Source organism: Phaethon aethereus (genome assembly GCF_964289735.1).
Source record: "Phaethon aethereus genome assembly, chromosome: 15".
Lineage (NCBI taxonomy): Eukaryota > Metazoa > Chordata > Aves > Phaethontiformes > Phaethontidae > Phaethon > Phaethon aethereus.
Window position 1 is genome coordinate 18247635 of NC_138591.1, and position 15923 is coordinate 18263557.

At 55.6% G+C, this 15923-nt stretch overlaps 1 protein-coding gene across 1 annotated transcript in view; it reads left to right on the forward strand.

Moving 5' to 3' along the window:
• Positions 1-721: 721 nt before the first annotated feature.
• LOC309410313 (ankyrin repeat and fibronectin type-III domain-containing protein 1-like) overlaps positions 722-15923 on the forward strand; it is a 195914-nt gene continuing 180712 nt past the window's right edge. Inside the window, exon 1 of the mRNA XM_082006689.1 lies at positions 722-855. Coding sequence (XP_081862815.1) covers positions 737-855 — 119 coding nt within the window. The 5' untranslated portion in view covers positions 722-736. The remainder of the gene's footprint in view (positions 856-15923) is intronic.

Below are 15923 nucleotides of genomic sequence, written 5' to 3' on the forward strand. Positions count from 1 at the left end.
TGACAGGCTGGAAAATCGTGTTAGGTAGGTGCTGCTGGAGGCAAAGGGGTGCCTTCTGCTTTGGAAAACAGGGAGGGCGAAGAACTGGTGAACTCTGAATAACCACAAGAGCAAGCGGAGATCCTCTCCACCTGCTGTGCTGGTCTCCGTATGCTGTAAGAACAGACCCTTTGGAAATTCATCTGAACAGGCGATTTCTCGCGGTTTCTCATCGCTTTCTGATCTGGACAGCATCCCCTCGCCTGGCCGAGGGCCACCACAGCTGCCCTGGCCCACCTCCCCAGAGGCCTGCTGAGCGGCCACTTGCCGTGGGGGCTCGCAGACTTGTGCCATTGCTACTGAGGGATCCTTTCCAGCAGGCATTATTTTTTTTTCCCCCCTCCTCCTTAATTCAGCTCTGCAATGTCACAATAAATGTGCGTAAGTGTGCAGATGCCAGCTGCTCTCGTGCAGCCTGGCGCCTGTGGTTGGCTGGGGGAGGCAGGGCTTCCTACCCTTGAAATTTGAGGGATCGCTGCGGAGCGCTCCGTGGACTGTCCAACAAGTCATTCCTGGCTAAACTCCTCCTGTCTTGTGCTGTCTCTCTCTCTCTGACTCGCAGCGCTCCCTTCCCGGTCCCGTGGGCTGATGGAGCGCACGGGCTAGCGAGCGCAGCCAGGGTGTAGCATGCATGAGCGTGCGGTGGGACCGGTGCCCAGGGACACAGGCAGGCGCGCGCTCGGACGCCACGGGGGCCATGGCTTCGTTTGGGAAGCTGACGGAGTACTTCAGCCTGAGGAAGTCGAGGACGGAGCTGCGCTCCAGGCGGCGGGGCTGGCGGAGCGGGAGCTGTTGCTGTAGTGTCACCGAGTGCAGGTACGGGGTGGCAGTGGCCCGTCTGTCCTGGCTCCTCCATGTGTGCCCGGGGGGTTGCGGGGTGGGAGACGCAGTCCTTGGTGTTTCGCTTTCCCTTTCCCTCTCCTGGGGCTGGGGAGGGGTCTGGGAGCAAGCCAAGAGCTCTGTTAGCGTCACCTCGATCCTGTCTGGGGCTCCTGAGCGGCTCATTGCTGCGGGATGTCTCCGGCAGGCTCCGTGCCCCAGCATCCGTATCCCTGCCCAGGGCACGTCCCAGGTGTTGGCGGTACACCTCAGACGTCTGCTGGGCGACTGCGTGCACGTGTACCTGCTTGCCTCTGTCTTCTGCTTTCTGTGTTGTGCTGCTGCACTGTCTCCTCGTTACGGTAGTGAGGTTATTGTACCGCAACGGCCCTTCGCGCTGCCACGCGCAAAAGCCCCAACCGCACAGGCAGCAAGAAGTGGCTCCGCAGGTGGCGTTGGAAGCGCGTGTGTACGTGGTGCGATGGAGCCTCCTGCGTGGGGGGGTCTCTCAGTTGTGCTGGGGTGCAGTGGGCGAGGGGGTTCCTCTGAGCAGACAGACACACGGTTCATTGTCGGCTCGTTTGGAGCGTGGACTGATACGGGGTGCTGGGGAGCGGGAGGGGTGGCACTGGGCTGACTGGAAATGCCCTGGGAGCGTGCTGCCGTCGGGGTGCGCAGGGTCAGGGCGGGAGGGGGCAAGGCCAGCCCCAGCTGCGGGGAGCATGCAGCCTTGCTTTGCAATGTAAGCACAGTTACTGCAATTAAGAAAATTGCGCCGTGCCTGGGTGGCTTATCTCTCCCTGGATATTACGAGCAACTTGCAGGACATGGCTAGCGCTTGATGCTGCTCCGGGCTTTTCCCCTCTGTGAGGGCTCGTGGTGGGGCGGAGGGTGACCAGCCGGAGCAGTGTGTGTCCCCAAATCCTTGCGCTGACCTGCACACGGTGCCTCCCCGCTTCTGGAGGGTGCAGGTCTATGTGAGGACACACGAGGGGAAAAAAAGCACCAAGGTATGCACTCAGCTTCTTCCCTGGTTGTCGAGCATCTTGTACGCTGTAAGGGTTATTAAAGCGTCTGTATGGATCAAAAAGAAGTTGGAGGTCTGTGGCTTGGGCCCCTCCTGCTGCTCTGCGCGTTGCTGCTGAGACGGCGAGATGTGACGTGCTGTTGCTGTCTCCCCTCTTCCCTCAGTGGTTACAGGAGACGGTCGCCTCTTCCCCGCTTGCCCAAAGCATGACACAGTTTCTCTAGAAACGCAGAAACGTTCGTGGCTGAGCTTTGTTCTGCTCTGTCTCTGGACTCTCAGGTTTTTGCTGTGGCGGTGCACACCCACTGGAGCTGGGTGCGAGGAAGGTTGGTTCTCTGGGTGCTGCCGAGTGCGGCATGTCCCCGGGGTTTGCTGGTGTACAGCCGAGCGCCACGTGGAGAGCGACCATATGCCATGTCTGGCCTCTCCCTGGCACGAGGGAGCCGAGGAGGTGTTCCTGGGGCTCTGCACACTGTTTATCCCCCGTGCGCAGGGTGCTACAGTCCTGGACCGTGTGTTTTGGGGGGAGTTGCGTGGTTTCCCATGTAATGGGAGATACCATGGTGCCGTCCTAACTCTGGGGCATTAGCCACAAAAGCGGTTGCTGGTTGCGTAGCTGATGTACCGGGTTTTCTGGGGGGTGCTGGGTATGGACGTGTTTGAGTGCTTCCCTCGCGCAGGAGCGTGGCTCACCACGTGTCAGTCACGGCTGTTGGGGCTGCAGCCTGTCGAAGCTCTGCTCTGTGTGAGGCTGGTGCGTGTTGTTCCCCCAAGCAGAAGTTTCTCCGTGTGCCCGGCTGGTCCAGTGTGGCCGAGCTCGAGGTGCTGGGAGCCATGCTCTCCCTGCTCCTTCACGTGTTTTGCCCCCCGTGCCACGCAGCTCCTCTGGGCTGGCTCTGAGCGTGCAGACAGCGTCCCCGGTGCCCCCAACTCCCCCAGCGACAGGGCTGGAGTGCACCTGCAGATACTGAGCCTGTTCCCTTGATTGCACGCAGTTGATTATGGAAGTAAAATTAAGTGTTGATTGAAGCATGGGATGCTTTTGAAATCAGTGTCACTTTTCACCCAAGCTACTTGAGATTTTGCCTGTGTTTTCCCTCCAATGTCTGTACACTGAGAAGCCCCAGCTGAGACCCCTGACCCAAGCTGAATTGGCTGCTGGCATCCAGAAAGCTGAATGCTTCGTGGCTGGGATCTAAAAGCCAACGAAAAGCATCTGCTGCCCTGTCTGACCCTGTCCTTTCTCTAGGCAGAGCTTTTTATAGCTCTGATGAACAACTTTCTGGTTTTATTTTATTTCTTCATGCTAATGGGGGTGTATTAAATGAGGAAATCAGCTGCTCAGATGTGCATGGAAATACCAGAAGTCCTGCATCCCAGGCTGAGCAGTGTGATGCCTAACGGACCCCCCTGGAGCCCAGCCCTGGCCTTCGCATGGCTCAGGGCAGCCGGGCTCCCACTGCACTTGCCAAAGCCGTGCAGTCCCCTGCCACCACCGCAAACAAACATAGGCAGGTCTGCCGTAAAGAGGATGCGCTAGCTGGAGTTATTACATTCTAAATGTGGTGCTCGCACCATTCTCATAGGACCCAACAGATATTAGCAGGTGTGTAGTTACGGACTTAAGTCATATGCCTGCATTTTAAAGCTACGCCTCCAGATAAAGCAGTGCGTACGAGGTGGGTTGAGTAAGGCTGCTGGATTTGGGGATTTGTGGGCTCAGATGTGTGTGCAGGAGTCCAGCAATAGCACCGTCTCTGCCCATGTTCAGGTGATGTCAGATGCTACCAAACATGATGCTTGCAGGAGCTCTTCAGCCTCCGACGTGCGCCGTGCCCTCCTGCTCTGCCGTCACCTGTGGCACAGAGCTATGCCGTGGTTTACACCTTGGCTGTTGTGTCAGCTGGAGGCTTTTCCAACCGGAGACTTGCCAGCTGTGCTCAGCAGGAGGACGGATGCTCTGCTGCGGTGCTCTGGCGTAGTTGCCACATCTTATTAAATCAGCTGGACAGTCAGATCGCCGGGGGTTGAGAAGCTCCGGGTGCGAGCAGCTGGGGATCAGTGTCCCCAGCACGCAGCTTCTGCCGCTGGTAGTGATTGAGCGTAAACGTACCAGCCAGAGCCGATCCCAGGAGAGTGTATAAGTGAGTGATTTATTTGCAGGAACTTTTTTCCATCTAGTAGAAGCATTGATGGATGAACCAGATGCTCCAAAGTGTACCGCTTGGTGCAAGATGAAGGCCTGGATCATCGCAGGGGCTGATTTCTCTGTGTCTCGGAGACTGAAGCACTGGATGCAGGTGCCTGTGGGCAAAAGACAGGAGAGGCTCGGGGTGCTTGCTGAGGTTTGGGGGTTTTGTTCTTTGTTTTATCTTATTGTGCCAGCCTTGAGGCACTCAAGCCCAGCTCTCTGCGTGTTGGCAGGATGGGTAGAGAGGATCTGCTTCTGGCACGGAGGAGTAATGAAAGGTAAAGTCAGGTTATACAAAATAGCTCATCTATTTGGTGAACTATTTTTAAACTGAAAGGGCTGGACAACTAATTTTGTGTTCCTGCAGCTTTTGAAGGTAGATCAGAAAAGCGAGGGGCTGAGAAAATGGCCTTGCTGCGCTGTGAGCTTGCTGGGGGAGGGTGCAGGGCGAGCTGAAGTTTTTGGAAGCAGGCTGGCACCTTTCCAGGCTGCTGGCTTCAGCCAAGGCGGCCGAGCAGTGAGCGAGCCTGCCAGAGTCCGGGGCCGACATCCTGGGTGCTCGCCGCGATTCTGGGAGGATGGGGGTCTGGTGTCATCTGACAGAGGTGACGGTGTTTGGAGAATTTCTCAATTCTGCTTCCTGGATGGCAAGCAGGAACCCTCCGAGAACGCCAGTCCTCTCACGGGAGCCATGTCCTGCAGCAGTAGCGAATGGTACTTCATTAAAAATCCCAAATACTGTCCGGGGTAGCTTTTGGGAGGCGTTTTGCCCGCTAGGAAGGAACTCGGAAGTTGTTTGATTTGGGGGCTTCCTCTCTTGACCCAGTACTGTTTTGGGATAGATCTGCTCACCTGGCTTCAGGAGGTTGATGCACGTTCCCTCTTTGATAGCTGTCACCTCTCGCGTCCTCTGTGGTCCCCAGAGCCCCATATGGTCCCTGCAGAGGGGTTTTAACCTGCGCGTCTGGAGGTTGCTGTCTGGTTACCGAAAAGGAGATCTTCATGCTGGAGGAAGAGGAAGGAGAGATTTGCGCCTGGTTTTAGAGCTTGTGTCCTACTCCCGGGGGAGACCTTCAGCCTTGGAGGCAGCAGAACCGAGGAGGGTGAAGAGCCTATGTCCTCGGTGGGCTCCAGGAGAGGGGCTGTTCCCTGGCCGGGGGGCAACCTGTGCCGAAACCCAGGGAAGCCGAGCTTGGGAAATGGGGAGGAGAGGTGGTTGGCTTGTGCTGAGCCAGGGAGTGGGTAGGCAGGGTGTTAGCTTTAGGGTTTCAGTGGCTTTTTTTTTCTTCAAGAATTGGTGTTTAATTAGCAATTAATTAAATTATGTAAGAATTAAATTACATACAAATTCTAAATTGCCCAGCCTGTTTTGCCTGTGCCATAGGTAATCTCAAGCTGAAGGAAGGGTGCTCCGGGAGATGCTCCACCTTTGCACTCAGAGGGGAGCAGAGGTGGGTCCGGGTGCACTGTCGGAGCCCAGCTGGGGCCTCGGGGAGGCTGGACCCAGGAGCTGCCCTTTGCAATGGGGAGCTGTTACCTCCCATCCTTTGGGGGTATTTTCCACACTGATATCCTGATCCACGTTCCTTGCTTTGTAGTTTGATGGGCTTTGAGGTGGATAAGTGGGGAGGGGTAGTGGGCAATGTTTTCTTGGCAGGATTGTGCTTAGTTGTTTTTGGGTGTTTAAAAATAGCTCTTTGGCTCTGGCAGCACGTCTGCGTTCAAGCACGCGGTCGTGATGGGGAAGAGGAGGAACTGGCAAGTTTTGGGGCTGGAAAACTGCATTGAAGGAACAAATCCGCGTTAGTTGCACGCAGCATGAGAGAGAGAAAAAAGGCAGCAGGTCTTCCACCTCTGGCTTACACGCAGCCTCGCAGCAGTCCCCATCGCTGGAGCACGACTGCCTTGTGCACCGTGCTGGGTTGTATCGCCGTGGCACTGAGTTGCCTGATACCACATCAGACACAGCGCTGGGGACTGAGCCCACTCCTTCCAAGTCCCAATCCGGGGGTTTTGAGTCAATGCTGGCTGTTTTAAGCACATGTAGGAGTTGAGAGCTGGTAGGATGGGGCAAGAAGCCAGTCGGGGCACACGGAGCGGTGCGGCAGTGCCCGGAGCTCCAGGGGACCCTCCTTCCGTCTGCCAGCCTCGCTGAATGCTCGGGGCTGTCTTGTGCACCCACCTGCGGCACGTGGTCTTGCAAATGTGCTTGGACCGTATTTCCCAGGTGCTGTATCCTGCAGCTTGAGCTCGGTGAGAGGCTTTAAACTGCTGGTAAAACGTGGCCCCGAAGGGGCATCTCTAAAGGGCACTCAGTGGCTGATAGTTTGACTGACTTTTCCCACTTTGTTTTTGACATGTTTTGAACAAAAACCTTTCTGCTTCCAGATGACATGTCAGTATGGAAAGATACGTGCATTTTAAAAGAGGAAACAAGTAGGGAACTTGGAAGCACTTTGGATTAAGTGAGAAGTTTCCACCTGAAATGTATTCAAGAAAGTGTTTGTCGCACTTGTATTTGAAACTTCCCAGCGCTGACAACTTCCTTGCCTGCTGAGAGGCCAGCAGGGAAATGTGTGTGGGTGCATGGATTAGCATTTTTGCTGCAACAGCTCATTGTAACCTATAAAAAAAAAAAATTAAAAAATTGATGTCCATCGCTACTGTGTGGAAGTGCTCTGTGCCGGTGCCTAACCAGGCTGAGCTGGAAATAGAGCCCTAAATCCAGTGCTAGTGACTCAGACCGTGGCCTGCTTTACAGGAGTCCCGAGCACCCATTAATCCTGTTAACTGTAGCAGGCAGCAGACTCTCAGCATCTTTACAACTTAGCCGGTATCGTTCGCGTGGCCGTGCAAGAACAGGCGAACGAGCTTTAGGAGTTGGAGCTGAGAACTTACAGCCTCTTTCGGATGGAGAGATGCTTGGTCGGGGATCTCGCTGGTGGGTTGCAGGGTGCTCTCGGATTGTGCGGCGGGATGGATGGCTGTCCTCAAGCGCAGCTTTGCTGGGTGAGGCTTGTTTGAAATCCGCAGTGCTGCCGCTGCTCTTTTCCACCTGGTCTGGCGTCGCGGTGCTGCGTGGTTGCGGCTGTTGGGGTGACCGGTGCCCTTCAGCTCTTGCATTTCGCAGCTGCCTCCTTCACCCTCTGCACTGGTGGTGCGCGGCGAGGTGAAGGACCGAGTCTTCCTCCCCTCTCCTCTGCGTCAGCTTTTCCCCAGGCTGTGTGAGCGCCGCATCCCTGGTGTCTCACAAAGATGACAAGCCGTCAGACGTAAACGGTTCTGTTTTGCGAGCAGAGTGGCGGTGCCACAGGAGGAAATGACATTTAGCTTCTGTTGCTTGATTGAGCTGCCTGGGCTTTGCATATTAAGCCTAAAGAGGCTTTTTAGCTTTGCTCTCCCGCCTAGTTTGCATCACTGTGGCTGTGCTCTATCAGGAAGGGGCTTGGGGAGCAGCGTGGAGAAGAAATCTCTCTTCCAATCCAACCTGTCCTTGCAAGGGGTGTCTTCACCGGCACCTGGCACGTCCTGGTTCTCCACGGAGGTGTCTGTTCGGGTGTGCTCCAGTTCCAGCACCCCGTAACCAGCTCACCGCTGTGCAGCGCTCCTGCGTGGGCCTGGCGGCTGGCTGGGGAGTTCAGCCTTTCTGGATCTGACAGGCTGGAAAAGCGTGTCTGAGCTCTTGGTGTCATCTTTTGGGGTTCTGGAGCCATGTGGTATCTCAAGCTGAGTGATGTGTTTTGCACCTGGTGTTCATCCTTTATGCCTAGCTTCTGGCCTCCTTTGAAAGCTAACCTTTGGGAGAGGAGGCGAGGTTGGGAGCTGACTGTTTTCTGCACAAGCTGAAGCTAATCTTTGCCTGGATTAGGCAGAAAAAAATGGATGGTCATCCTTTATTTTGGAATGGTAGTTGGATGGGGTAGTGGGAGGAAGGGGAAGTTATACGGCTATTAAGGGGAATTACATATGTAGCATGACTACACAAAACTTCTCCTTAGCAGAAAGCCTTGCCCTGTGAGTCACGGTTGCTAGAAAGACGGTTTGATTCCTCATTCACCCACTGTTTTGGCACTGAGTCACAGCTGGGTGGGTGTGCAGGTAGGAAACAGAAGCACCAGCAATACACACCGGGACTTGCGCACGGAGAAGGGGAAGCGATTTCAGACAGCGGACGTGAATTTTAACAGCTTCTAATAAATGTGGTGGCTGGCAAGGGGAAGGTTTCTGAATGGAGACTGTCCCTGTTTGCCCTTCCCAGCCTGCTCCTGCCCGCGCGGGGCAGCCCCCGGGGTGCCCAGCTCCTGGCTTGTGTGGCGTGGGGGGCTTTTCTCACTCCAGTCGTGGAGTGAATGCTGCTTTCCAGCCGGGAGGGGGTTTTGAGGGGGGCCCTGCCAGGCTCAGGGGAGCTATGGGGGTGTTGGCTGCCCTGCTAACAGCCGTCAAAATATCTAGCTGCGTGGGCATCGCTTGCCTTTGGAGGTGAAGAGAAGGGGCTCTGTGCCCTCGCGCACCTCGAGGAGATGTTGAGCTGGAAGATACGCAGGGAGCCCCTGAGGACGGTGGCGTCGGAGCCCATGAGTGCCCGTGGGGGCAAGTGGGCAGAGCCCTGCGGAGCAGGGAGGAGATGTGTTGTGATTTGGAGGGGTCTGAGCATGGAGTATCATTTACGCATCGCCCCGCTGGCATGCTCAGCACCCTGGTGCGGGAGGCTGAGCCGGGGAGGACCTATCCTGCAAACAGCCACCTCTCCCTGGATGCTGAAGCACCTCCTAAAAGTGACCAGCCCTGACCTGACCCCCACACTGGGGGCAGAAATTTGAGACAGAGCAGCGATGTGCCCAGCCCAGCACCCTCCTGTGGGACGTTTGGTGAGCGGGTCATCTCCTTCAAAGCCCTTGCTGGGGGAACAGCCACCCCAGAGGAGTGGGCTGTTCCTGCGAGAGCATCCAGCTGACGCTCTCCTGCAGGAGATGGGCCAAGACAGAGCTCCCGAGGAGTTGGAGAGGGAGGGGAGGGGGGTTGCATTGATAAAGGAGACGTTTTCTGGACCGAGGAGGAAACACTTGAAAGAGAAAAGAAAAAAATTGAGACTTCTGTTTGCAGTATTTCAAATGGGAAGACCAGAATACTTTCTTTAATAATTAAAAAGTAAAGTGTTTTTTTTTTCAAAATTATGTGTTTTCTCCTGTAGGAAGAGTTGATAATTATACAAATTTATGCAAAGTATTTTTAGTTTGCATTTTTTGATGGGAAGGAATGCAGATGGGAATAAGCAGCTCCTTCTGGTTAGCTGGCTATGGCAGCCACTTTGGCGTGGGGGGAGCGGAGCAGAGCCCCAACTCTTGCCCCTGCCCGAGGCAGCTCCTCCGGTGCGGACACCGCTGCCCGGAGCACCCTTGTGCCTCCACAGGCATTCGGTGCTCGGCAGCCACTGCAGCTGGTGTTCCTGCCCACTGGCTGCTCCGAGCTTGCGGCTGCCTGCCCTGTGCCCAGAATCCAGGTGATGACCTCTGTTACATCTTTCTTTTGGCTGCAAATCCTTGTTTGTGAAAAAACTGGAAAGCTTCGACGCATTTGTCTGCTGCTATTTGACGAACAAATAGCTAAAATTTAGATTATGGGAGGACTCTATCCTGGTGCGTGTTATAGAGATACACCCACAGCTGGCAAGGTTGCAAGGGGTTGTCACTTGGAGCAATAGAAACTCACAGGTTATTTATTCCTACCACTTTGACGACCTTGCAAAGGCATAAAAACTATATTATGTTTATATTTGCAAGAAACAGAGGCCATTTTTATCTCGGGAAGGTTTGCTGTTGAGGAAATGTCCTGCCTGTTGTTGGCTGGGCTGGATTCTTGGGCTTTCATCCTCCTGCGGTCTCCGGGGCGGACGGCTGCAGCCTGCCCCTGCACAACCTGCCCGGCAGCCGGTTGGAGAATATTATTGGGGAACGCATGGAGAAAAGACACGCTGTGACTGAAGCGTAAAAGCAGTTCTTACTAACAGTGCTTCCATCCGCTTGTGGCACCGTTCGATTAGGTACGAGCGGCTGTGCAGGGGAGGAAAGGAGAGCGCAGCGCCGGCGCTGGGCTGCAGAGCACAGAGACCACCGCGGGGAGAAGAGGCACCGGAGAAGTGGGTTTCAGCAGACGTGTGTTGATCCATCCGTCCGGTGCGTGTGTGTTGTCAGGCTCTGAAGCGAGCGGCTGTGCTGGCTTTTAGTGTTTGTCTTTTCCAGAGAGGTGGGAGGAGCGAGAGCTTATTCAGACGGGTGATTTTAGGGGATTTTCATCCTCCCGAGGGGCAGCAGCAGGTATGTGCTTCCCCTGGCAGCACCCATCTCTGTGGGTGCTGAGCTGAAATTAGCCGGCAGCTGAAGCTGTGCCCTGGCTCTCGCTTAGAAGTGGGATGCCTGTGGGCTTTGCTGCCCTTGCATCCCGTGGGAAGGACCTGCAGCCCAGTCCCATGGGACAGGTTCTTACCCTCTGTGCTGGTGACGTTGTGCCGCAGGGCCCTGGGGCTGGTGGGACCGAGACCCGAGCTTGCCTTGAAAGAAACCTACACCCGGCTGCTCCTGCCTGGCCTCCGCGCTCCCGCAGCCGGAGCTGCTCTTCTGAGCCTGGCAGCTGATCAGCACCCTGCTGCGAAGACAGGAGCGCGCTTCCTTTCTGGTGTTTTTTTGGGCTGTTTTCTCCTTGCTCTTTCTCAAAAGACAAATAAAACCCGTCAACCTCCCCCAGCCCGGGAGGGCAGAGGCGAGCGCCTGCCGCCAGCAGCTGTCACGGGGAGTCCTGCCCTGGCCGAAAGCTCGGTGCCCGGCTCCTCGCGGCATCCATTACTCCTTCATTGAAAGCCTTTTTTTAGTTTTTTTAGGTATGTTACTGTGACAGGTTGGGAGCATAAAAATCTGTCTTGTTGAATGGGCTTGTTGTCCGTCTGACCATGGTGGTGACCTGCCTCTCGTCCTACTGACGTTCTGGCATTTCAGAGGAAAATTAAAACCAGCCTGGATGAAAGGTGGTGTCCAGGAGGGTTTAAAACAACAATATGCTGTCCAAGCCTATGTTTATAAATGTATTTTTTGACCAAAACATATACCATAATTATTTTTGCCAGGGGTTGGTAGTCAGAGATAGGCCAGCTTTGCCATTGTTAACCTCAAGTGCTGGGAAAGTTGGTCACGCTGCAGAAATTATAGGAGCGTGTAAAGTTTATGCCTGAAGCGTCTCCCCAACGTTTGTCCAGAGCAGCAGTGTCCTTTCCAAGATGATCTCAGCGGCTTTTTGTCTCCTCCATCGTGTGACTCGGATTTTGAAGCAACAGGGGAGACCAGCCCTGAGTCATGAGACTGGGGAATGGGATCAGGAGTTTGGCCGTGCAGGCGGTGGGAGTCCCTGGGAGGGGCCGGGCTGTGCTGGAGGGGCAGCAGTGAATGAGCAGCGTGGCTCCGGTCCTGCCTCGGTGATTTTGTGCTGGTGCAGGGTCGATGAGAGGAGGGCGGTGGGTGCTGGAGGTGGCCGCGGTGCTGGGCATCGCGCTGGACCCCCTTTGCGTCCTCCCTGAAAGGTGTTTTCAAATGTAAAGGAGGGAGTTATGTATTTGTCTTGCAAGTTAGCCAACCTTTTAAAATTTGAGCCAGGATGCTTGTCTTCCATGTTACTTGCATTTCATTAGCTTTTGTCTCTGAAATTTTTCAAGGGCAAACAGGAGGTGAGTAATCGCTGCAAAAGAAAAGTGGGAGCCAGGGCACAACGTCTGTGGTTCGGGGTCCTGTGAACCTGGGAAATGGGAGGTTTTTGCTCTGTCCCAGCCTTTGGCAGGTCACATAACCCCTTCTCATCCCTTCTTTTCCCCGCCTTTAAACATCGGTATGTGGTTAATAATGGTGTGGAACCGAAAGGTTTATCACTTAAAGCAAGGAACTGCATTGCTCTTCTCTGGGCCAGTTTGTCCTCTGACTTGACGTGCCCGTTGCACAGCGACTGCCTCCCAAACACACTTTCGCTGTCCCTCACCTGCCTCGGGGCTGGCCACGTTTCTGAGTCATTTGTTTGTCCCCAGGGGTTGCATCCTGCTTGTGAGCTGAGTTCCAGCACGCAAGATCTTTGGGTGAGCTTCCTAATACATCTAGAATACCCTTCCTAAGGTGGGGAGTGCAGCCTCAGCCCTCTTTCTTTTGGAGAGTGGTCCCTGAGCCTTTTGTGTTCCCTGTGGAGCGTCCCAGATGCCTTTGGCCATCCTCTGGGCTTCGCAGGTGCCTGGACGACAGAGCCTGGCTGCAGGCAGTTCGCAGCACTGGCCCCTGAGGACGCAGGTCACGCTCCCGAGCCACTGGGAGGGAGGATGCTCGCCTGCTCTGCCGTCGTGCCGGATTTCAGGTGTTCACCTTCCTCTGCCCTCTTTCCCCATTTACCAGAGAGAGCTCCGTGAGCAGGATAGATGTTCACACTCTGTAAGCGTTTCTGGTTCTTTCCCTGGCCCTGGGGACTTTCTGCCTTTGGACTTTGTTTTTGGTGAGGAGGCGCAACTCCAGCAGGTCTGGGCATCTGTGCCAGAGCCCTCCCGAGCGCCCGGCGCCTGCTTCGCCCCTGCTAAGGCTGTGCGGCTCAGCGCAGCGGGGGGTGCACAGGGCTCCTCTCCCCGGCAGGACGTGGAGGGGATGGTCTTGTGGCGTTGCAGGGACAGAGCGTGTCTGTGCGCAGGGTCTGGTCGGGGCAGGGCGACCAGCGGTGAGGGCCCTGCGGCGTGCACGGGAGCTGGGGAAAGCCCCGGCGGGGACTGGGGAGAGCTTCCCGCTGGCTGGGGATTTGGTTTGCTGCCTGCAATGGAGCCAGGAAAAAAGGTTCTTTTAATGAAGAAACTAGCATACTTGGAGTAAAGGAACAGCAGTGTCTGGCACCAAAGTATTGCCTTTTCCCTTTTTAACAATTACATTTAAGTAAATGTTGAAGTGGAAGCGTTGCTGTGAGACACAGCCACGGTGCTTGGGTTCCCAACTGCTGAAGTGAAACGTTAGCATTTTTTTTACCTTGATTCCCTGAAGCAGTGTGAGCCCGGCTGGCCGGGGGTGGCTTTGCCTGTGGCCAGCCTGGGCCGGTGGGACGGCGTCGGTGGTGCTGGGGGCCGAGTGCCGGCAGAGCGGCCGGAGGTCTTTAGCGCTGAGGAAACGCCCGGTGGGCCGAGAGGCTGTCAGTGGTGCTGGCAGTCGCCGCGTGTGACGCCGGCTGTTGCACCCCGGTGCGCTCGGGGCTCCGCAGGCAGCTGCTGCCACGAAAAGGACTTTTGGCCTTTTTCTGGGAAATTTGGTAACTGACCTCTAGCCCAGCAGGGTGGGTGCTGGGAGCAGGGCTGGGGCTCGGGGCACGGCAGGACTTGGAGGTGGCAACGGGCACTGGGTGCTCCTCCTCCAAGTAGCTCTTCTGGAAGTTTTGCTGAGGCCCTCGCTGTGTTTCCTGGCACACGGGGTGTGTGACCTCCTCTCCTGCACCTCCCGGCAGCCCCCGAAGCCCGTGCCACCCGTCCTAAGGGAAACGCAGTTTTGCAGGGACGGGAGCGATCACTGCCCTGACTCCCGGCAGCATTTCATTCCGCGCTTGGGTGATGGCCCCTGCTGGAGAGATGCACTTTAAGCCAGAGAGAGGACAGGAGAGGAAGGTTTTGCAAACCAGCTGGTAGAAATAATGGTATTTGCCAGCTCACAGCTGAACTTGGGAAGGTATTTTTATAGCTTCACATGGTTTGTGTGGTTTTTCTTTTCTTTTCTGAACTTGCAAGCTGAATGCTGTTTTGGTTTTTGTTTTGCTTTGAAACTGTTTCATAGCCAGATAAAAGATGCTCTGTTTTCAGCTATCATCCTCCACTCCTCAGCCCCTGTTACTTTTTAACAGCATGAAGACAATTTTCGTAGAATGGTTTGGGTTGTGAGCAACCTTTCAAGGCCATCCGGTCCAACCCCCTGCAGTGAGCAGGGACATCTTCAACTTGAGCAGGGTGCTTAGAGCCCCGTCCAGCCTGACCTGGGATGTGTCCAGGGATGGGACATCCACCACCTCTCTGGGCAACCTGGGCCAGTGTCTCACCATCCTCACTGTGAAACATTTCTTCCTTATAGCTAAACCCATCACCCCTTGTCCTATTGCTACAGGCCCTGCTAAAAAGTCTGTCCCCATCTTACAAGCCCCCTCCACAGTTTTGCAGAGGCTTGGCTTGAACTGGGAAGAGAGATGTCGCGCGGCTGAGCTCCTCCTGCGCGAAGGACACCAGCTGTGCTCTGTGCAGGCAGCAGAAGGGGTTGCTGCTGCCTCCTCTCGGGTCCCAAATTGTTAAAAGCAGCGACCGAGCATGGTCGCGTGGTCCCCAGTGTAGGACTATGACTGTCCAAACTTCTTGTGCTCCAGGGATGTTCTTGGGAACAGGGGAGGACACGGCAGCAGCACCTTGCAAGTAATGGAGAGGAGGGTGGGGAGAGGACCGTGCGCAGGGCTCGGCCGTCCCGTGCAGCGATGCTGAGGCTTCTCTGTTAAAATGGTTGCCTCTCTCGGTGGAGTCGGCTGCTTTCTCCCTCCTGCTAAAATCGTGGCTCTGCGCAACAGGGGGTCCTGCTGCAAGGAAGCGGTGGGTTGCCGCCGCTGATCACGCGATGAGAAGTGATGTGGGTCTGCGGCTTCTGCGTTGGCTGCTGGATAGCTGACGCGGGTACGTACACTGGGCAGTGAGAAAAGATTTTCTGTTGGGCTGTTTTTTGAATGCGAAGGGAGGATTTCTCAGTGATTTTCTCTGGCTTTGCAATTTACCGGGTCACTGGAGAAGGACCAGTGACTCAGGGTTTGATAACAGTTGATAAGATTTCTAGAGCACAATACGGTGATTTGAACATGCGCGGGCGCCCTGTGAAGGCTATGCTCTTCCTGAATCCTTGGGCTCTGTTTTTTGAGGCCACGCTGTGTTTCACCCAGTTCTATCGCTTCCCCTTAGGCTCCTTCTCCAGGCTTCCATGCTGCTGCGCCATCCTCTTCCAACTTCACTCCCTGCCCTCCGTGGGGTACTGCTTTGGACCACGCTGATTTGCATCCCGGAGGCTGCTGTCGCCTTCTGCTTCTGTCCAGAAACGGCTTCGATGGCACCTGCAGCCTCCTCCTTCACCTCTCCTCCCGCTGCTCCCTTCTCCTGTGAAGCCCCTCTGCAGGAACCAGCTGCAGCTAGGTGTTCTCTTGTCTGCTGCTGCGATTCGGACATGGGGATGGAGGAGGGCATTGCACAAACCGCTGCTCGTCTCCTCTTCCCTGTGGCACAGGGTCTTCCTGCAGCAGAGCTTGCACCCGCTGAGCGCCGGGCGCTCCCGGGCGCCAGAGGTGCAGCCGTGCCTGGCTTCGGGCTCGGGGAGCTGGACTGGCCGGGGCCCGCAGTCTGGGCTGCGGCGTGTCTGCGATCCCGCTCTGCTCCCCGCAGCAGCAGGCTCGGCCTCTCCCTGGACAGAAAGTGGGATGAGGCATTATGGGGATGACAGAACCCTGCACCGTGGAGCTGAGCACTGCTGGGAAATCTCCTCCTGCTCTGGCTTCTCCACTTTTTTTTTTTTTTTTTTTTTAAATCCTTGTTTGCCTTTTGGGGCTCTGCGCTCTTCGGGATACATGTTGTCCCCCTGTGCCTGTCCCCTCACACCCAGCTGGGTCCCTGCAAGCTGTTTCAGGGAATGGACGTGGGTGTTTTGTTTATTTTTTTTTTTAATTTTGCAGCCACTGCTTGTGGTAAGAGGTTGTGCTGGTTCAGGCTGTGGAGGAGGTGAACTGCCTTCACCCTCCTTCCTGAGCAGAGGCGCGGCTACCCTTGCTCCAGTACCAAAAGAG